Source organism: Paralichthys olivaceus, chromosome 19 (genome assembly GCF_024713975.1).
Source record: "Paralichthys olivaceus isolate ysfri-2021 chromosome 19, ASM2471397v2, whole genome shotgun sequence".
In the NCBI taxonomy this organism is placed as follows: Eukaryota; Metazoa; Chordata; class Actinopteri; order Pleuronectiformes; family Paralichthyidae; genus Paralichthys; species Paralichthys olivaceus.
This window is the reverse complement of record NC_091111.1, coordinates 11,905,001-11,926,951: the sequence shown is the minus strand read 5'-3', so window position 1 is coordinate 11,926,951 and position 21,951 is coordinate 11,905,001. Positions and strand designations below refer to the sequence as shown.

General features: G+C 43.0%; 1 protein-coding gene and 1 long non-coding RNA gene across 6 annotated transcripts in view; one reads left to right on the top strand and one right to left on the bottom strand.

The window, feature by feature from the left end:
- Positions 1-8,893, bottom strand: part of LOC109636005 (prospero homeobox protein 1-like) — a 31,859-nt gene extending 22,966 nt beyond the window's left edge. The window contains exons 1-2 of one of the 2 annotated variants that reach the window (XM_069515110.1): positions 8,440-8,893; positions 3,487-5,571 (exon numbers count right to left, since the gene is read on the bottom strand). In XM_069515110.1, coding sequence (XP_069371211.1) covers positions 3,487-5,505 — 2,019 coding nt within the window. In that variant the 5' untranslated portion in view covers positions 5,506-5,571; positions 8,440-8,893. Of the gene's footprint in view, positions 1-3,486; positions 5,572-8,138; positions 8,281-8,439 lie in introns of those variants that run through there. The other variant, XM_069515111.1, reaches the window with a different exon arrangement.
- LOC109643134 (uncharacterized) overlaps positions 1-21,951 on the top strand; it is a 125,032-nt gene that overhangs the window by 42,438 nt on the left and 60,643 nt on the right. For all 4 annotated transcript variants that reach the window (XR_011239391.1, XR_011239388.1, XR_011239390.1 and 1 more), the window contains exon 3: positions 21,444-21,513. This is a non-coding gene — a long non-coding RNA (uncharacterized lncRNA). The remainder of the gene's footprint in view (positions 1-21,443; positions 21,514-21,951) is intronic.

The following is a 21,951-nucleotide window of genomic DNA, read 5'->3' as shown; positions in this document are numbered from 1 at the left end:
GTAAATAAAATGCTGGCCAGCACTACAGCCGATGCTTTTACATAAGGAGGCTCATTTCACAGTCAAAGTAAGCAAACGCCTTTGCCTACACCCTGCGTTAACCTCCACCCAAAAAAAAGGAAGAAGAAAAAAGGAGACATTTGCATATCACAGACAAAGACAGCAGTTAACGCCAGTGACGGGCAAGAAGGCCTAATGGCTTGGCGACAGCACATGCCAAGCCTGAATATGACTGTCAGATGTTGGCTTCATATCAGTGACCAAAGACCAAAAACAAGGTCTAGGAGATATGTCTCAAACAACGGCCCAAGCAACTTTTAGAAAAATAAAAACCCTCACACTCGCACAGGCCGTATTCAAATACATGTCAGAGGCCATGTCCACCTAATGGATCCCCTGGATTGAACAGCACAGACGATGGAGATGGACTAGTGGGGGCACCTTGAGGGAAAGTGTGGTTCCAACCTTCAATTACATCCCCCTCCTCCTCCCTCTGCTCCACCCCTACCCCCCAGCCCCTTTGCTGTTGCCAACCCCTTGGAGGAGCTAAAGAAGGAGGAGGAGAAGGAGAAGAGGGGCTCAGAGGCTTTGGACTCAGCCAGTGATGGGGGGGACTGAAACACATCTGCGCCACCGAACGGCCCAAGCCATTTCCATGGTGAATTAACGGCCGTATAATGCATCTGATAATATCAATCTGGAGGATAAGACATTGAAAAGGGAACAGGGAGTGGGGGTGGGCCACACGTTAAAACCTCAGGCTGTTTCAACAAGGGTTTTCATCAAGCAGAGGCAAGACAGGGCTTTAAATTAGACAGAAGATGCAGCCCCAAGTTTTCATGAAGACTATTTACACTTGAGTGGACAAAATACATTGCTCGACATTATTTATGATCTACAGGGGTGGCTGCGATCGTTAAAATCAGTCAAGTGTCCAGATGTAGCTGTAACTATAGAGTGGGAAGAAGGCATCAGCTGCTAGATTGGATTGCCCTTGGCCTCAGGGTTACACAGCAAAGCCAGCAAATGCTGAACCACGCTGGGTTGGCTCCTTAAAGACCCTGTCTACTTTGTCTGATTCAGTGGAAGAGAGGGAGGGAGAGAGAGTTAGTTGTATACGCAGCGAGGGTCTTGTGGGGGGAAACCCTGGCAGACTGGTGTTACTCTGTCAGGCCTGGCCAAAAGAGCAGCACTTCACTCTCCACACCATACCATCTGCTCCAAGTGGAGGGGATACAATGGCTCCTCAGACAGAGAGAGAGAGGGAGAGACACACAGAAAAAAAGAGAGCTCTTTTTCAGTATGGCGAGGTGGGATTTGTTTGCTGTGCACTTAATTTAATTTTGCTTTTTCAATAAGGATTAACATTGCTTTCCTGTTATCGTCGAAATTAAAATTTATTTCGAAAAGAAAGACGTCAAGGTTTTACCTGTCTAGCCATAAACGCAATATCACCTCCCTTCAGACGACAATTAAGAAGCTTCATATCTCCTGATGAGGCATTTTCATCTCCAATTCACTCACAGCTTGCAAATGTAATTGTGATTGGACTTAGGGGTGGCGTGCGAGGCTATTATTTTGTCATGATGGCGCACTCATACCAGCTGGCCCACTGTTTGCCTGCCACATCTGACAAGACATCATCATTCTCGCAACACTTCCCCAAAGCCCAAAGTCATGAGAGGAAAATAGCTGCTCCACTTCCTAATTCCAGGTGTAAGGACAAGAAAATTTGGAGTCGGACTGAGAACAAATGAGGAAATTGATAGCAGCCATCTGCTCCACAACGCATCTGAGAGCTGGTGAACTTGAACACACCGTGCAAAATGTCTGACAGGCTGTCTCTGAGTTCAGAGGCTCGGAAAAAAATAAAACTGCAATAATTTCAAAACGAGAAACCGGGTTCAAATACAATTAACGGCATTCATAAACGTACAAATTATAAGAACAAATAATAAAAACTCTGGGAATCAAAAATAAAAGATGAAAAAAACATTTGGGCATGTTCTTTCCATATAGGGTGCACATCTGTTAATGCCCTGAAATTATACATTTTGCAAGGAAAGCCACGGCATCTGGCATATGTGGTTATTGTTTGATTGTTTTTTTTACTTTCTCCCAGTCGCTGTGTGTCTCTCTCTCCCTTTGCTCTTTTCATCCCTCCATCGGGAGCCCATAGAAGCAAAGGATTATGGATCTCTGGAAAGCGTTCACCCTTGGGTCAGAAGACAAGACAAGGCGAGGTAATGAAAGATAAACAGCTCGCTGCAAACACCTGTTAACGTCCGCTTCAAAGAAAAGACAGGGAGGAGGGGGGTTTGCAGGGAGGGAAAACAAAAAAAGAAGTATTTGGCTGCCAAGCAACAGCCGAAGGGCCCCCCGGGCTGTTGACAGATCTTTATGAAATGAAAAAAAGAGAAAAGAAACGACAATGATTGTGGGCTTTTTACAACAGCGATAGATGATAAGAGGAACACAAGAGAAAACACAAGCAATCATAAATATACATCTTTACAGAGTCCTCAGGCGAACCTCCTGTGACATGCACACACAAAAAGACACACATGAAAAGGCCTTGGCACCCAGGTGCACACAACAGGAAAAAAGGGATTCAAAGAGTATACATCTCAACTAAAAGGCCCACAACAGGTAAAAAGCTATAGGATTTATTTCTTAAGAATGTAATGTCTGTTAATGACTAAGACAAAGCTCTCTGAGGATAACCGGTGTGACATGTATCAAACTTTCATAAGGATTTTAGGGGGCTTGAATACTTAGTGACTAAGGATGTATGGAGAAGCAAAGAAGGGGATGAATGTATCTGTTTAAGCTATTAGTCCTGAGTCCCCAGGGGATTCAATTTGAGCCTCCCATAGGGGATAGCCTCTTTATCCTCAGGGCATGATTGTGGCACACTGGGGTTAAACTATAAGGGAGGCTATATAATACCATTGTGTGCCAAGTTTCAGGATGCTATCTGCTCTTTCAGGCCATTTTTTTTAATAAAAGGAATTGGGGCAGTAAATGTCATGGGGACCTAATCTTCGTGAGTAAGTGATATGTGACAAGTGAGCTTTTAAAGCACTCAGGATTGAAGATGGAAGGAAAGGCTGTAGGGTGTTGTGAGAAGGAAGAGGTATGAGTATAAAAATAAATATAACATTGCAGTACAATGGAGAAGAGAACAGCAGTGGGAGGTAAAGTGATTCATCAACAATTTCTCTGTTTCTTAGGCTAGTTTCAAACAGGCCCAAAAAGATTTGATTTTTAACTCTTTGTGGTTCAGATGCAATGTTTTCCACCTGTGTCTGCAGGGAATTACCACCTGAAGATTTTTCCTGGCTTACTCATTCTGAATTGAACTGCGTAGGGTTAAAACATCTGTCACACACATTCGCTCATTATTGCCTGTGAGCCCCCTCAAAACACACTTTCTCTCACACACATGCACAACCCACAATCACCACCATATTTTTGAAAGGATACATTGCTGCCTGAGTAAGGTGAGATGTCAGCCATGTCCTGCAGATCACCGCACTCAGACTTGATGAGGGACAGGGAAAGACCCTCTGCTGTGCTTCCAGGGTGCGCTGGTGAACAAGAGCGATGGTGGTGCCCCAGGTGGTGACCTGATGCCATCTTGGTCCTCAGACTAGTGGTCTCTCGGGACAGGTCCATGGAGTCTGGAGAGGAACGGTCCTTGCCTGTGTAGCCACCTGTGGGTGCACCAAGGGGACTCTGGAAAGGGTAGCCCATGAGAGGCAGTGGAAATGGGTGTCTGAAAGATGGAGGACTGAAGCCCATGGAGGCAGAAAGTGAGGAAGGATGAAGGGCGGGGTGGTGGTGACCACCATGGGCCCCCACAGCTGAAGACTGGTGGTGGTGGTGGTGGTGCTCACTGGGTGTCTTCCTCACGACTAAGGGCAGTGCCTCGGTTTGGTCATTGGTGGGGCCTGGCAGCCCAGGCATGCTGGCAAAGGAGTCTAGTGGATTGGGAATTATGACATCACCAAAGCAATGCAGCCTCTGGTTGGCTGTATGGAAATTGGGGTTGTCTCCATTGACAGTGGTTGGAAATCTTTCAGGAGGTATGGAAAGTGGGGGGAAGGCCTGCTGGGGTGTAGGACGAGGAGGTTTGGCAAACACCTTAACCACTGTGTCCACTACCTGGGTCATGGCTGAATTGAGTTCCTGCTTCAGTGTTTCTGCCAGCTGTTTACCTTCAGCATGCATCGAGGAGCCTGGTCCGCCCTGTCCTTTGCTCCTGCTGAGCCCCTCTCTTCTTGGCTTCCCTCCGTCAGCCAGCAGGGCCTGCTGCTGAAGTAATGCCCGAGCCCTGTCCAGGAAATGGCCCGGATCCAGGTCAGACATCTCATTGTCAGAGCGCAAGTCATCTCCAACCCGGTCATCACCGCCAGTGTCAGACCTGCCTGGGCTGTCCTCAGACATGTTTCCTATGTCATTGTGGAGATCATTGTGGAGGTCAGTGTGTTCTGAGTCGTCAGTTGAGTCATAGATCTGAAAGAACTTCTCCTGCAGCTGGCGTAGCTGTTTCTGCATGTCCTCCAGCTGCAGCTTCAGTTGCCGTCGCTCCTCCTGCTTCTGTTCCTTCCTCTGGCACACCAGCTGGGTAAAGCTCTGCTGTTGCTGCTGAGGCAGACGCTGCTTACGCTTGTTCTCTCTGCTGCTGCTACTACTGCTGCACACCTCTCCTCCCCGTGGACTGCTAGGGGCCTGTTGCTGAGACTGAGGAGGTGGGCAGTCTAGCTCCATCTCCCGCTCCCCATCCATCTCATGGTCACGTTCATGACGGGAAGCAGCAGGTACCACCACACTGGGTGAATGGCTCATACCACGTATAATGTTCTCTACACGGGCTCTCTTGGCACGCAGGTGTTCATCATTGAGACGTTCGATGTCAAAGGTGGCCAGGCCAGGAGGACGGCCAAATGGTGACAAGCACTCTTGAGGGGTGCTGTCCTGGGAAGAGTTACTGCAGGCATCCTCCTGGGGAGCATCTGAACTTGCATTGGAGAGACCTGAACCGGGGAAGCCTGATTCCCCTCTATCACCCCTGTCTCCTCTTTCACCCCTCTCGGGTCCTCCTCCATTTTTAGCCATGTTATTCTTGAGAAGCTGAGAGATAATGGTGGTGCCAGGGAAGGGCATCATGGCGTCCTCATATGAGTTGGCCCTCTTCAGTAGCTTTCGGAGTACATTGGACTTGGACTCACTGTCACTTGCTGAAATCACGCCAGGCCCACCATGTGGCTGCACTACAGAGCACTCCATGGAGTCGGTGTCTGATCCGTGGTGAGAGTGGGAGCTCAGAGAGTTCATGGCACAGAAAATGGCTGCTTTGGCGCGGGCAATGTTATCAGTGGTTGCTGTTGTGGCTGCCGCTGTGGAGGAGGCTGTGCTGCCCACGGTCCTCTTAACACCAATGTCCACACGTCTTCGCTTGGTCTGTCTGTTCAGGAGGGAGTCGCTGTCATGGTCCGGCATCACGGGCTGCTGCTATTGGGCCATATCCCACAAACCCAGTCCACTTGGATCAAAGCCTCTGAGTACCTGTGGGCAAAAATCACAGATGCATGACTCACAACAGTGATACATATTTTTAGAAACAAAGTCACTCACTCACTCAGGCAGTGTCCTCCACCACTTCCAAATTCTAAAATAATCCACATTAAACTGAAAAGCCTCATAGTTTTTGATGGACTGAAACTATCAAAAACTATCAACCTTGAGAGAATTTCCATTGCTGACGTTACGGACACAAAGCGAAGAGTTTTGTCTCAAGCTACTAGGAAAGATGGGGACATCCATGAATATATTCAGGCAGTAAGGACCAATGACAGAGGGGTAAAGGGAACAGGGGAGCTGGGGTCAGAATTAGGCCTTGGCTCTACATTCCAGGGCAAAGTCCTACATTTTATCCTGTCCCCTGTTACACGCCGTGCGACACTGAACCAGTTCCCACGGAACACAAAGCTGCATAAAATTATGATAATTACTTAAGTACTTGTCCCCATTTCCATGCTTGTGCAGTGTGAGCCACCGTAGAAGCTATTAACTCTCAAAATAAAATTAAGAAATTTAAAAGAATTGGGTAGATAATCTTCAAAAATGATATTGTATACAAAGGGAGGCAATGTATACGCGTAACATACCCTTCACAAAATTCTGCCCTGTTTGGTCCGTTCAACAAAAATATTCTCATTTGAAACCAAGGTTTCATGTTGTATCCTTTTAAAAAAGACAAACAAGTCCTGTGTTCACATTAATCAATATGGCCATCATATCTTAAGCAATGCCGAGACTGACACATAAAAGAAACACAAAATGAGCCTATTGATTTTGTTGCCAGCGTGAGCTCACTTCTGTGTTTTTTGTTTGTCTTTTCATCTGGCAAGGGCAGTTAATTCCGCTCAAATGAATAGGTCGCAAGGGTCAACTCTGGCAAGGAGCAACTTAAAGCGCTCTGACAAAAACCCTAATGCCCCTCTGAAAGCAAAACGTTTTGTCACTACAGGCCTGCATCAATAATGCTTCGTAAGCAGCGGTGGCAGAGTCTCCTAGTCAGAGCCATAGCAGATGCAATGATTTAAAAAAAAAAAAAATTGTTTCATCTGTATATCTCTCATTTAGAAAAAATACATATTTTTGCTGTGAGTAAATTTATAATATGGACAATGTTGGCAGCATAAAGGTGGTAAAACTGTTGCACATTAAAAAAATATATTTTTACACCAACCTAGAAAAAGGCTCAGTCAATAATAACAAAATATAAAAAAAGAAATTCAAGAAAAAGCTTTACTTAAATTTTACATTTTGTACCATACTCAAATGTTGCTCTTGTTACAATTTTACCTTTAGATAGAGCTATAAAGTAGCTATAAGAATAATTGTTTAATCTTTATTCAAAAATCATTCAACGACATTCTATAAACTTAATTTCAAGCAAATTAAAATTTCGTGAGACTTTAGATAATTTTCTTCAAATAATTATTTGTTTGCTCTAACTAACACAAATTGTATCATTGTCACAAAATATAACTGTTTGTTTTGTATAATTTTAAGTATATCAAAAGGCTTCTTTCTTGTCACTTTAATCCTCACCAGGCACATTACACACAGGCGCGTACACACACAACTTTGCTGTTGGCTTTGTTAAAAAACTGTGCAGTGTGGTGCACAACACATAGTGACATCGACTGATAGAGTTTTCACTCTGGAAAGAAAAAACATTTTGTGGAATGAAATTAAATTATGTGTTATAAAAATAGTTTGAATTAAATGTTCCCCAACTTAAAAAGCCTCCTATAATGAAGTAACACCAAGATTTTGGAAAAAAACCTTTGATAAATGGGCTTTGGCCCAAGCCCTGACAGCCATATCCAGCAGTTCAGACAAGAGGTGATACATCTCCAAGTAGGAAAAAAAACCTTGACTTGATTGCCTTAGGATCTTAACAATGAGCTTGAAATAGTCACCAGCACCTGTCTCCCCCAGCACGCACCTGTCTTCCATTGCCCATGCACGCACACACAGACACACACACACACACACAGACACACACACACACACACACACACACACTCTCTCTCTCTCTCTCTCACTAAAAAACCTTTCATTTATTCCAAGCAACTATAATGAACACTGTCTTGCCCCAATGTTCATTATTACACCCTTTTTCAAACACCTAACCAAACATTCAGCTGATATGAGAGGAAAAGTAACATAAGAATCATAATATTAACATCAATCTTGGCCTGAATTAAAATAATAAACAGCTGCTGTAACTTTCTGAAGTTTAACTGATGGTCCAACATTTCCTCAGTAAGATAGTGGAACTTTGACTGTGCATTAGGTTGCCAGCGGACAGACTGAGGCACCAAAACCTATAGAGAAAGATTTGCCTAAACTTAAAACCATGACTGTCATCACAGCTGTCCCAGACACCAACAGGAGAGATGTGACAAGCTCCGTAACTGGCTGAATTACGCGTAAATGAAACGACAATATAGAACAATAAAAAAGAGATGGAACCCATTGGATGATGAGATTTTCAGCAGCCAAAACAATAGACTAAGTAAAAGTAATGTAATGAGGCTTCTCGCATTCCCAAAACTTACTTCGCAAAGTTGCAGCAATCAACTTGATCCCCGCGTTGATGAGGAAGGCTGGACTACACCGTCCGCAAACCACCCTCGAAAAACGCACAGGCTCACCGTGCACACATGAGGACAGGGGGAACGGAACAGGGCGAATAATGTCGTATAGGTGCAGATGTGATTAGTTGCTGATCAACCCGAATAATTTCCCCCATTACTCATTTGTTTGGTGGTGTTTTTTGTTTTCCGCCCACCGTGCGCATAGCAGGCGAGGCACGAACCAGAACAAGAGAGGGAGGTATCCGAGGACAAGGTTACTTACCCTTTAGATGAAGAGGGGGACAACCTGAACTCCTGCGCCGGAATAAAAGAAGGAGAGAAGCTCGGCTGGACGCTGGATGCTGGAATATAAGAAGCTCTCGAAGAAGGAGGAGCGGGGATAAAGTCGGCGACGCGAGCGAAACAAGGAGCAAAACGGGGGAAAATACAGATGATGAAAAGAGCTCTTGCGCGTCGGTGTCTCCCTCGATCGTGTGCTGTGACTGAAAGAGTGAGAGACATAGAGAGAGTGCGAGAGAGAGAGAGGGAGAGCGCGTCTGTGCGAGTGTGTGCGTCTCCGAGGCGCACTGGATGCAGAGGACTGGATGCTGGAGCGCTCCTCCGCCACTAAGATTCACTTTAAGACGCGGCTGAAGGAAACAGGAAGACGTGCGCGTCATGAGCGCCGTGATGTAACCGTCGCAACCTACCAATAAGAGGCGTCCGTCCGGGTCCAGAGAACAGCGCACTGAACTTGACCAGAGGATGGGGACTTAAGAGAGAGAGAGAGAGAGAGACACACAGAGAGGGGGAGAGAAAAAAGGAAATACCACTTTTACTAATCTGTTTCTTCTCAAATCAACCGACTGTGCGAGTAAGAATCGTTACGCACTTTGACATTACACTAATCCGTAATAAAACGCATAGATAATACACATTCTAATAGGCATAGTCATTTAGTCTTTAACTGTTAATTTACTCAGAATTTAGATTTTGAATTAGGTGCCGGGAAATAAGTTTATGATAAGAACAAGCTGTTAAGAAAATGCATACAATAACTGTTTGCAAACCATTGAGATTTGCTCCCTCTTGTAGATTTGTTATTTGCGTTTAAAAGAAACACGACTTTATGAGCATATTATTGAATTAATTGTGAAATCGGCCAGTTTGGATGAAAATGTTTTTTGTCTTTCTCGTGGCATTAAACCTACAATTTAAAATCACATTTCTTCTGTGTTAATGCATGTTTCGATTCAGTTCACAAAAGTTAATTAAAACGTATTAACATCAACATCCCAGTCTTTTTTAACGATTACCACCTTTGTAATTTGATCCTGTTACATGTCTAAATTAGGAAGCATTACGCACTCGTATTTAAAACATCACCAGGCTTATGTGAATTTATTTCTGCAAAGACAACTGCAGCGCATTTAGACTCGGGTTTCACAAAGGGACGGACAGTAGTAGGTCACTTGGGCATTGTTGGGTTCAAAGTGGCATGTAGAGATATTTTACGCGCACGAGTTTTCTCATTGGTCGCAGCAAAAGTCTGATTTGTGAAACAAGCAAAGCAGCACATGTATACGGCTCCCAGATTTGCTTTGGAATTGAGATTATCCGGAAAAGCCAATATCGGAGGAGAGCTAAACGTCTCTTTGTGAAATGCCGAGTTTCATCATGAAAACGTCTGTTACTGGGATCTGCAACCTGCTGCCACTGACATATCCCCGTGCGTAAAGACTGCACTGTCACCAGAAGTGATCACTGAGGGAAACGGACAGAAAAATGAACACAGAAATTCAGTTTCAACGTTTAAAAGTCAAACAATTTTCAGGGAATGATTATATTTTCCTCTTTTCTTTGGAAACTTTCCCACCTGTAACGCTGAACCCTGCGGAGTCTGACATCTGATCCATAAACCTTGTGATTTATGAAACGATGACGGCAGATCGCTCTCGTTCTTCCTGCGTCCTGACAAATTAGATGTTTGTGATTACACTGTTTTAAACATTTTAACCTTCGACCTTTACAACAGGTGCGTGCACAAATTATTCAGTGATTTTATCAGCAAATAATTGTTTTTTTATACCACTAAAATTCATCTTTACGCACAGAGATATATTTTTTAAAACGGATGAAACCATATTTCTGGATAATCGAGGTCACGTCTATATTTCGACTCATCCGTCCCTGCAGTAAAAGAAAGCGCACGCCTGTGATTAAGAACATGCACGTAGATTTATTTAAAAAAAAACATTTATTCTTTATATAAGTCGGATTAATATTATATATTATTTTAATTGGTGAATCTAGTTATTTGTGTGAGTCATTCGGATGGAACCAGAAAAATCTTTGCACTGTAAATATTAGGTTGATGTGCCTCTGCCCCTTTTCCCTCCCACTTTTTCGCTTTGGATTCATTTGTTTCGAGCAGAATCTTCTTTTTTTATCCTCTACGCAAACAGGATCCTAAAGCACTTAACGAGAAATCTTATTTTCCATATGCCCCTCTGTCAGGTGCCAAAAGGGAAAAGGCGAGTCTCTTTTCCATGTCGCAAGCAAGTATGTTTTTTTAGGACGAACGAATCACATCGAAGTCAGCAAAGTTTAGTGTCTACAGTGTCTTTTCCAAAGCAGGTGTCCCGGCCCCTTGCTCCCCGCACTGGCCTGTGGCTGATTTGGCCTCGGCTCCCCTGGGTGCCGCCGATGCGCGCACGCAGGCTGGAAAAACAGGCCGGGACATTAAAGAAACGCGTGTTTGGAAAAGGAAGACTCGGATGAGGCGCAGGGGAAACGTGCTGGTTAACACCGGCTGCTCTTATCGCGGCCCATTCCAGGTGGATCAACGCGCGTTTTATTTATTTCTAAACTCACTTTCCCCCCCACCACCTCTCTTCTGGGTCGTGTGCGACACACCTCGATGCCCAAGACTGATAATGTGCGCTGGCAGTGCGCACTGATGGCTGGATTTATTGACGTATTTGTAAGAGTTGGGCCCAAATGAAGGAGGGAGGCGGTGGAAACAATATTTTTCCCAGAGGTGTTGTAAAGGTGCTTTTTTTTAATCACAGTCTGACCACAAGTATCAGTGCGCACGTGGTGACGGTATGCCGGACTGGAGACGCGCCAGTGATCTATTTTTTCAGTTTTAATCAACGACATCAGGGTTTCTAATTATTATTATTGACATTATTATTATTATTGCTGTTGTTGTTGTTGTTGTTGTTGTTTTCCACTCTCATTTTTATCTGAATGAAAATCAACAACCCAGCTGAGTTTTCCTAGATTTAAGTTGCCGATTGAAAGAATGAATATGATCTCTTAAGCAGTAGCAGTTATAGAAATGGCCTTAATCAGATAATGACTTGATGAGCTCCTACAGCTCCACTTTTTTTTACAGACACAGTTTTTTAGAAAAATGAGAGAGAGAGGGAGGGAGAGAAAGGGAGTGTGTGTGTGTGCGAGAGAGCAAAAGAGCTATTTGCAAAAACACAAGCAGAGAGATGGTTGTGCTAAAAGCTGTTTTGTTCCGGAGAGGTCTCTGGGTCTCTGAATAAAAAGGTTTAGGAGACAGGACAGAGGAGAGGAGAGGAGGATACAGGATTTGTCCAAGTGTAATAAGTGAGTAGGCGTCTGACTCTCACATCCTCCAAGTCCTTGTTGGGCCCTCTGTGCAGGACTTGATGTATTCAGCCTCATTCAGCCTCCGTCATTACAAAGATGAGGATGCTGCAGGAAAACATGCTGTTTCTGTTGTCAAGGAAAAACTCATTTCTAAATAAGGAGACAGTTGGACCTGAACATGATTTAAGAAAACAGCACTTAGGTGATGTAGTAAAATAACAGCAATTTTCAGTAGTGATTATTAGTGATATTACTTTTGCTGGCAGTGTTGCCTCTGATGACCCACACATTTTTAGGCTACAGGCAGTGGTGATTGTGTGTGTGTGTGTGTGTGTGTGTGTGTGTGTGCGCGTGTGTGTGTGTGTGTGCACGTGCGTGCGAGTGTGAGAGAAGTTAGTTCTATGTGGCCTGTTTTAGCCATTCAACGAGACAACAACACAAACACACCCTCAAATTCAAATATGTTTTATTTGCATGAATGGGCAATGACCATTGTTGCAGAAGCAAATGACACAACACAAAGACGATGTAACAATGAAATATGAACTAAGCAAATTAAATATCAATAATAATAATATGTAAAATGAAAGATGTGTTGCCATATATATATATATATAAAAAATGATAATTTAGATAATCTCATATGTACACACTTTCAAGACCATATCTACAGTACTTGTTCTCTCTCATTTACACACACACACACACACACACTCACTCACTCACACACATCTGAGTGATAAATTGCAGTATTCCAACATCTTTGTAGATATCATCAGACCATGTTTTCAGCATTAAGATAAAAAAACGTATTTGCTCTAACATTATAACCCGCTCCCTCCACATGTTGGGCCTATGTAGAGGTAATAGGCAATTAAAAGAATGCTGCTCACTGATGCTGATGGGAATATGGCCGCAGCTAAAACTCATTAAAATCACATAGCCTATATTCTAAACGTCATAATTAGTCATAGCCGTGTGTAAAATCCTCGAAATTATTGGCATATTAAAAAAGAAAATAATTTCCACATAGTCTGAGCTAATTGGACGTGTCTTACGAACAACCTTCAAAGTGTGCAAATGTTTGAAATCAGTGCGTATGACAAGAGTTAGGCTAAAGTCAACAGGAATGAAGGGCGTGCACGCACACACACATACACACACAAACACACACAGACACACACATACACATACACACACACACACACACACACATACACACACATACACACACAGACACACAGAGCGCCTTGGAGGTGCTTGGGTGGACAGACATGCTGGGAAATCGCCTGGAACTGTATTAAGCCTGACGTCCTTAAAACAAACAATGGCACCATGAAATAAGGGCTTATGTGCTCAAAGTCAAAGAGCCCCCTCAGCAACTCTCCCTGTTTATCTCTCCCTCTGTCTGACACACACACACACCATTTCTTGGGGGTTACACACTCAGGCAGCTCTATTGGGAGGGGACCTACTTTGCTCCTGTGAACTCTCACCTGTCAACATGGAGCAGAGGACTTTACTTGGTAAACACGAAAGGACTTTAGCTGTTTACTTCTGGCGGTGACTTAGCCCCTTTTATTCACTGCGAGGCTGCGGTCACAGCTGGTTCTCTTTGTGCATCTCAAGTCAGCAGTTAGATCCACGTCAAACTACGTGTAATAATGTGGCGATTTTAATAAGTCCGCTTACAGACTGCATATTTTCTGGAACATGACGAGTTATTTTCAGGCACTATGTGATGCTTCCAAGTTGGCTTGCTTCAATCAGACTGACCTATTGGTTGGTTTTGTGGTCCACACTGCTCTCTACCGCCCCACTGAATATTGTGATGGCTACTTGAGGGAATCAGGAGTAATAGTTACAAAAGAAAAGATTGTATTTGAATTGAATTGCTTATTAATGCTGCCATTGAAAGGATGTTTAACGTTTTTTTTCCCATTGATGTATCTATTTTGTGTTCATAAACACAAAGTAATACATTTGCTTATATATCAAAGAAGAATTGCACTTAATATCATGCACTGGTCTCTGTGCTCTTCAGGTTTCCATAGCCATTATCATCTGCTGCAGCGATACTGTTTAAAAAAAAAAAAGGGCTGTGGCAGATAAGCGGCGGTCTGTTTTCGCTCCTCTGATCAGCTGTAATTATATTTGTTGGCGTGGAGGTAAGTGGTCCTCCCCGGGGGGCGTATTGTACTCGACTCTCCCCGTGTCATAAAATAAAATTACAAGGAAAGGAGAAGATATCCTACAATAACAGAGGCGAGTCGTAAAATCAAAGAGTAGCTAAATTAAATCTGAAGGAAGAAAAAAACCCTCACGGAAAACACATTAGGGCTGTGATGGACGGGGGCAGGGGGCTTCAAATAAAACGCAGGTTAATGACTTTTTAATAGCTTCGACGACTGTACGGTTGGTTAAAGCGTGCACACACACACACACACACACACATAAAGCTTTCTCGTGCTGACTGGGGCAATTAAGAGTAATTAGTGATCGGTTACCTGTGCTTCAGCCTTTCTGCACTTCCCTAACTACTATAAAGAGCAGCATCGTGGTATGAAGTGACACGTACAAGGCTTAAGTAGCTTTAAAGTGCTGCTCTTACCACACATAGTCTCCAGTTATAAGTTTAGCTCTCTCCAACAGTTTGCTCTCTTGTTACAGCGCTGGACATTCACACGTCTCGTACCTGTTGGCACCCTCTTGTCAGCTTTATGTATCTGCGTAACCTTTGACCCCCTAGTGTGGAAGTCGGGCCTGGCACCCAGCGGAGCCCATGTCCTTTCGCTGGGGACCTCTCTTGACCTCTCACTGACCTTTCAGGAGATTCAGGCTGCCTCATGGGAGGTCAGGGCGAGGGTAACGCTGATGTAATGGGCTTGTAAACATACAGATAGAGGAGAGTGATGCCTTACTGTTACTTGTTGATTTAAAATAAATTTCTATAGCACCTATCTCAACAAGGTTATGACGACACAGAACAGGACAATATTAAAAACAAACCAGTTACATTCAGTCATTAAAAGCCTTTTCTATAAAATATGACTTAGGAACTGAGGAAGTTTGGACTGGAAGATCTTCGATCACAGCTTCGAGTTAGTAGCTCTGTTATATAACTGAGAACTAGACAGTGCTGAGCTTTAAAGGTTATCAAAAGAATCTTAAAAATCTTACAAACACCAACTCTTTTAAACTAAGGCTCAGTACATGTACTGTACATAGTTATCTCCATGTTACACTTCTTTACTTTCAAAAACTACAATTACTTTGCAGATGAAATTACTTTTCTATAAACCCAATGATTTATTTATACAATATTGTACAGAATCAACTCCCAAACATTATAAAAAATTGCTGAAATAAGAAACCACATCACCCAGCTACATTATTAAAATGACTTATTTATATATAATGCTATACAATGCTGAAAGGGACCCTTCTGCATAAAAAATAACTTTTTATTCTTTCATTGCAAATAGGTATATCACATCAGGTGTTTTCAGTACTTTAAATTCAAGACTTCTTTATCTAATTGAGTATCTTTTTTAGTATAGAGTTGCTACTTTTACTGAAGTTTTTTTCCACCAGTTTGTATTTGATTTTGAAATTAATTCCTCTCCCCAAGTGTTTTTCATTACTCTATTAATTACATTATTGCACACTGTCTGTGAGATCTAGCCATTCTCATAAATATAGTGTAATGTATGTGTGTAGTTGGTAATTAATCAAAGGAGCTTGGCCATCTATCCTCTGTTGGTCCATGCATGAACATGTTCCAACCACAGTTTAAAAACCAGCAGCCAAGTGCACGGGTGAACAAACACACATAAACATCCATAGAAGTTCTGCACACGTACTATTCATATACGTTAATGCAAACGCACTCACACGCACACACACACACACACACACACACATACTCCCAGCATTTTCAAAGACTTCCCCGTGGACAGAGGTGTCTGCCAGCGCTGCTATAAATCACATTGAGGCTGGTGTTGAGGGCAAAGCACACCTTGTCCACGTCGCCCCCACTCCTGGGCTGAATAAACCATAACATCCTGCCTCTCGTGCTGCCCGACGCCCTCCGAGCACGACCCCAGAGAGCACCCACCCACGCCCCCATGCCACAATCCCCCCCCCCCTCCTCCCTTCCTCCGGCTCATCTCTCACTCCATCCTTGCCATTGTTCCTCCTCCTCCTCTTTGGTCGAACTTATCTATCTTCGGGAATTTCAGCTGCTGCAGTACACAGGCTGGGCAGGGTTCTGCTTGTTTGAAACAACACACAACACCCCCCCTTCGTCTCTGTCTTCTTTTAAAACTTTTTTCCCCCTATTCCAATGACTTCCTGCTCAGAGAGTGGGATGAGAGAAAGAAAAAAAGGGGGGTGGGGGGGAGAACAGCAAAACAGCAGGAAGCAAGCGTTTAGCAAGAGGATGCCGACACCCTCATTCTGTCGTGTGCCGGCTTGGTTCAGGTGCTCTGAGCCAACCAGCTTCCTACGCTCCATTTACCTCAGGGTGTGCCGCATTTGGCTGCAAAAAGGTGCACCTTTCCCTCATGACCCCCTCTGGAGGAAGTATAATGTTTCTGGAAAGAAAGGGAGATGATTTTACATCCCCGGCCAGAAGAGCCAAGTGTGCAGGCCTCATAATAGAGCACTGAACCCCCCCCACCACCACCCAACAGAGACATAAAAGCACACAAAGAATAAAGAATGCGTGAAGCGTTGTGTTATCTGCTGATTATTTCCCTTGAATTTTAGTGCTGCAGAGGGAAAAACTGAGCAAACAAGCCACACAGCGGTTGGTTCTTGGCATTCCACAGGAGGTCTTACTGTAGACAAAACCAGACCAAACCCACTTTAGAAAAGGAAAGCTCTGCTGTATGTTTTTTGGCATGCAACCACACAAATGATTACTTCCCGTAAAATGTAATTTCTAAGTAAAAGGTTCAGAATTGCCAATAAATCCACTGATATGCAACAGTGTGTTTTAATTTGAAAAGGAGACACCTGTTTTAGATGTTGGAATTCAGATTTTTTGGAATAAACCTGCTCCTTTACTACAAAACACCCACGTACATAAATGCATGAGCACACCCGTGTGTTTCCATGCACACACACACACACACACACACACACACACGCACAGACAGCACCAAATATCTTCCTAACCCCTTTCATATGCCTGGGTACATCCACCAGAATGCCAGAGGAGCCTTGAGAGGACAAGAATAGCGAGGCATGTGCCTATTTGTGGCATCATTGTCACGGAGATAAAAGATCTCACTGTTACGCTCACATACACACAAACAATCCCACACACGCTCACATGCACATGCATGAGCAATCATGCACTACAATCATTACAATAACGTACAGTTCAAGGGAAATATTCACAGATTCACTCTGGTCAGGACCGTGACGTACAAGCTTTAAAAACGCAAAAATCCGCCCATACACAGACACTCTCTTTCTCTCTCTTTCTGCTACACACACATACGCACACACACTCTCGCACACGCACATTGTCCAGGCATTAGACAGACTTACAGACGCACTGTGCAGTTCCTAGAAGAGACAGTAGAGTAATCTCCTCTTTATACACCCATAAGCAGCTTCGCTCAGATGCATGCAGTGTGTGCACAGTGTGTGTGTGTACGTGGGTATGCCATGCCACAGCTCCATGCTTTTACCATGGGTTAACCTGACTATAAATGAGCAGCAGTGGCACCTGTGCCGGTACAGATCCAGTGTTAGGACAGAGAAGTACCATAATAGGTGTCTCTTTTGTTCTGTTGGTATGAGGCTCTAAGATTAACCTTTGATCGGGCTCATGTTCATGGCAGTGTTCACGAGAAGTCCATTTGAACTTTCCTTGTCGTGTTCATGACCTTAGATTTCCCTTATAACTTTCTCAAAGTTCTTCAAACATGAAATGCGTGCTGATGTTTTCAGAAATGGAGGCCACCAAAGTAAATTTGCTATTTGGTTGTTAAATTATTATTTTGTACTCTTACTCACATAGAGTTTGTTTTTGTATGAATGAGGCAAATGTTTGTTTCAAACAACCTCATCTTTCGACTTCGGCATTATGACTTTGTATTTCCTGTATATATGTTACCAGCCTGCTAAATCGCTAGCCTCCATAGCTCCTATAGACGTAGACAGTTAGGTTAATATTAGCCTCATTGTTTGTGTTGCCTAGCAGCGGTGTTTCTCACAACTTATCAACTCCCCACATCTTTACTCATTTGAAAAGCATCTGTCAGAATTTAGGCTTTCTCCATACTAAACTCAAATGTTGCCATTCAGACGAGAGCAAAGTAGAACCATTTAATTTTAGGGCTTGTTTAAAAAAATGTGCTATTGTATAAGAGTTAATTACAATGGATGGATAAATCACTTTTATTTCTTGGTTAACTGCTATATCTCTATAGCGTCTGTCATTTTATTTTATTAAGAGAACGGCTCCAGAAGGAGTCACAGCTGCTTCTAATCCTGAGACGAGTGATTAGTTATTGATTAATTATTACCTCCACCAAGGAGGTTATGTATTCATTGGGGTTTGTTTGTCTGTCTGTTAGCAGGATTATGCAAAAACTATTGAACAGTTTTTCTTTAAACTTGATGGAAGGGTGGTGTATGGACTAATGATGTACCCATTAAGTTTTGGAGCAGATTAGATAAAGGGGCAGATCCAGGATAATTTTTTAACTTTTATTTTACATCGCAAGATGGGGTGTTTCATTCACATTTTTGTGGATTTCTCAAAAAAGAATGTAGAGATCTTTATAAAACATATCAGGCATTTGTAGAGTGCTAATATCTATGTATCTGATCTTAATACATGTTTGTGGAATATATGATGATAGAGTGGCCGGGTGTTCGATGGTTTGTTTACCCTGACTTACTGCCCTCACATAAATACACAAACAAACAAACAAACGCACACAAACACACACACACACACACACACACACACACTCTGCTGTTTTTCTGTGTCTTTAGCTAAGCCAGAGGACAAGTGATGCCTGGGGTCATTCCTGATCCTCTTGGCCTTTTCCTTGCAGGAATCTCTTCTTCCTGTACGGAAGTTTATCGTGGTCAGCCCGCCTGTCACTGAAGCCTCCCAGAGGAAAGTGACAGCAGCTTTAGTCACCCGCTGACCCGTAAAGAGGACAGAGGGAAAAAAAAACAGACAAGTGTGTGTGTGTGTGTGTGTGTAACCTGACTAAGGACTTCTTTTCTCTCCAGTAAGGAGGAACGATGAATCTTGTGCATTCAGCATAACCTCTGAACATGTATGTGCGTGTCATGTGTATTTGCGTATAATGTCCTTAAACTGACCCCACGCTAACATGCATGCATCTTCAGTTCCTCTTTTCAACCTCTTTTGAGTCAAGATAGAAAGAAAACACAATAAATCCCTATCACAGCCAGGCGATGAACTTTTATCTGAGCCAAACAAGAATCAGATCAGTTGTTTGGTTCTTATTTCGATGATGTCCAACTGTTCCGATGATCCATATCCAACTTTGTGTCATCAGCCTTTTCTCCATCCCAGCACACCCAGGGGACCCAGGCTCTGGCCTCGTCTTGACCCAGTTCAGGGCTTACATTCTGGGCTTTCTGATCCGTCCACTCTCCCCTCTCTCTGTGTGGGGGTTCGACCAAGTGTCCTGAGATTATCCCATGGTCACTTAAGAGGGAATGAGAGCGAGCGAAGTGCTGTCCACTTAGCCAAAGATTATCCTTTAAAAGGAAGGGATGGCTGTGGAGATGGAGGAGAGAAGGAGAAAAAAAGTATGTGCTTAAGAGATGAATAGAGGGGGTGGATGGAGGGAGAGATTGCGAAGAGAGAGAGATGGAGAGAGGGCAAATGAATCATATGGAGATAAAGTGTGTGTGGGAGAGGGTTAACAAAAAAGCGAGGAGAGAAATACAGCATCGAGGGAAAGATCTAAATGAAAAGCTGAGATGGAGGTGAGGCGATGGAGCGAGAGAGGCAGAGATGGAGAGATAAAGAGAGGAGGAAGCAGGAAGGATGAGGACAAGAGCGAGATTAAGCAGTAAAAACAGTGATTGTGAAGTGTTCACCATCAAAACTAAAGACCTTTTCCAGAGCTTTTTGAGGTTATTGTGGTGAATAACACACATATATATATATTAAGATATATATGTCTGCAAGTTGAATCCTAGAATGGAATGGGAAATGGTCTGTATTTATATAGCACTTTTTTAGCCTTGATGACCACTCAAAGTGCTTTACAGTACAGTTTTACATTCACACACACATTCATACAGTGCATCTATGTGGAGCACTTTTCTCTATGAGAAGAGGCAATTCTGGGTTCAGTTTCTTACCCAAGTACACCTCAGCATTCAGAATCTGATTTATAAAGTTATTACATACACAAAGAATAGAGGATTGTTTAAACTTCTTAGTGGTTAATAGTATCTACCTTAGAGATTTTAAGGTTTGTCATTTACAGCATAATTAAGGTTAAACAGTGTCCTTGTTTTTAAGGTCTTTGCACATCAATGGCAACGTGAATAAAAAGTAACAAGGTGCCTCTGGTAAATAAAGATAGAATCAACATCAAGTGAGGATGATGTGGTTCTTTTACTCAATCAACAGAGAGGAGAAGTTGGTGAGGTCTACTCTTTGGCACAGCAGCTTTGACAGCAGTAAGTTTCCCTGTTGCTTGATCCTAACTTCAAGTCAGCTATATCATCGTTTTAAAGACAGAAATAACTGTGAGCAATGGTTAAAGAGAATTATATATAATAAATTGACAAATGAACATTATATCAGACTGGATAGAAGAGGACATTGTTCTACTACTGCTTCATAGTGTAATGCCGAATTGAAACAGTGGAAAAATCCACCCAATACTAAAAGCTTCGATATCGCTGATGTGCAAGCTCACCTTGACAGAATTCAGGTTTGAAAAATATAAATTGTCCGAGACAATGCACCTGTGTGCAAATACCTTCAGAGACAGATGACAAGTTTAAAGAAAAACGCCCATAAAGTCTCGTAGTAAGATTTTGGTCGACCATGTGGTGGCTCAGCAGCCTCAGTGCACTTTGACAGGTCTCTGAACTTTACTGGAGGAATAATCACCATTCTTTCATTACTTATTCCCTCACTTTTTGTTTTGATTATGGTGCAGGAGAGCACGGTCTAATCACCCATGGGTGCTCAATTGGGTTGAGAGTTGACTGCGAAGGTCACAGCATGTGATTTACATCATTTTCATTCTATCAAACTGCTCTGACCCGCTCGTGCACCATGGACGGGGGCCTTGTCATTCTGTTTCGCTTCTCATTTTTCAGGTTTTTCCCTCTAATTTATCGACCATCTGTATTTTCATAACTTTGGCAATGAGTTAAAATGCTCCTCCATCATTTTATCTTTACAGACCTTGTTGTCCAGCTTTCTTCATCCATCACTTGATCTGCTTTGTTTTCTTGTTTCTTCTTCTCAAGTCAGTATCTGATGTGTCGTATGAGATATTACATGTAGACAGGACTTGCGGAATCACCTTTAAACATAACTCTAATCATTGTCCAGTGTGTTAATTCATTCTATTCATCTTTAGTGTAAATCTTTAAAAATTATAAATCTTTTGCTCTATTGTTTTTTTCCAGTTTTACCTGGGGACTGGTTCATCGTATCGTGTTCTTCACAGAGTGATGGGGCAGAAAATCATGGGTTGTGGTATGTATAAAAAAATCCTTTTTACCTCAAAATACAGTATTCAAACTAAATCCATTCATGAATTTATGTGTAAGGAATGAACTGGGAGAATGTGTGTGTATTCTTGGGTTTGGGGGAACTGAGGGAGTTGCTCTCTCTGTGTCCTAGTGTTGAATTACCCTGGTGGACAGAATTTTGCACACACACCCCTGAAAAAGTGGAGAGAAAAAAATCCTTCTGCTCTTGCTGTAAATTCTCTCTCTCTTTCTCTTTCTCTCTCCATGTCTCCCTCCCCGAGCAGAGGACAGTCTCGGTGGAGTAAGTGGAAGGGGTTCAAGGATGATCGAGAGGGAGGGGTTGGAGGGGGGGCCGTCCCCATGTTAATCTCCTCATTTTCATTTCTCTTACCATGTGGGATTAGAATGATTTTATTTAAAGTGTCAGCTTGAGCCACCGGAT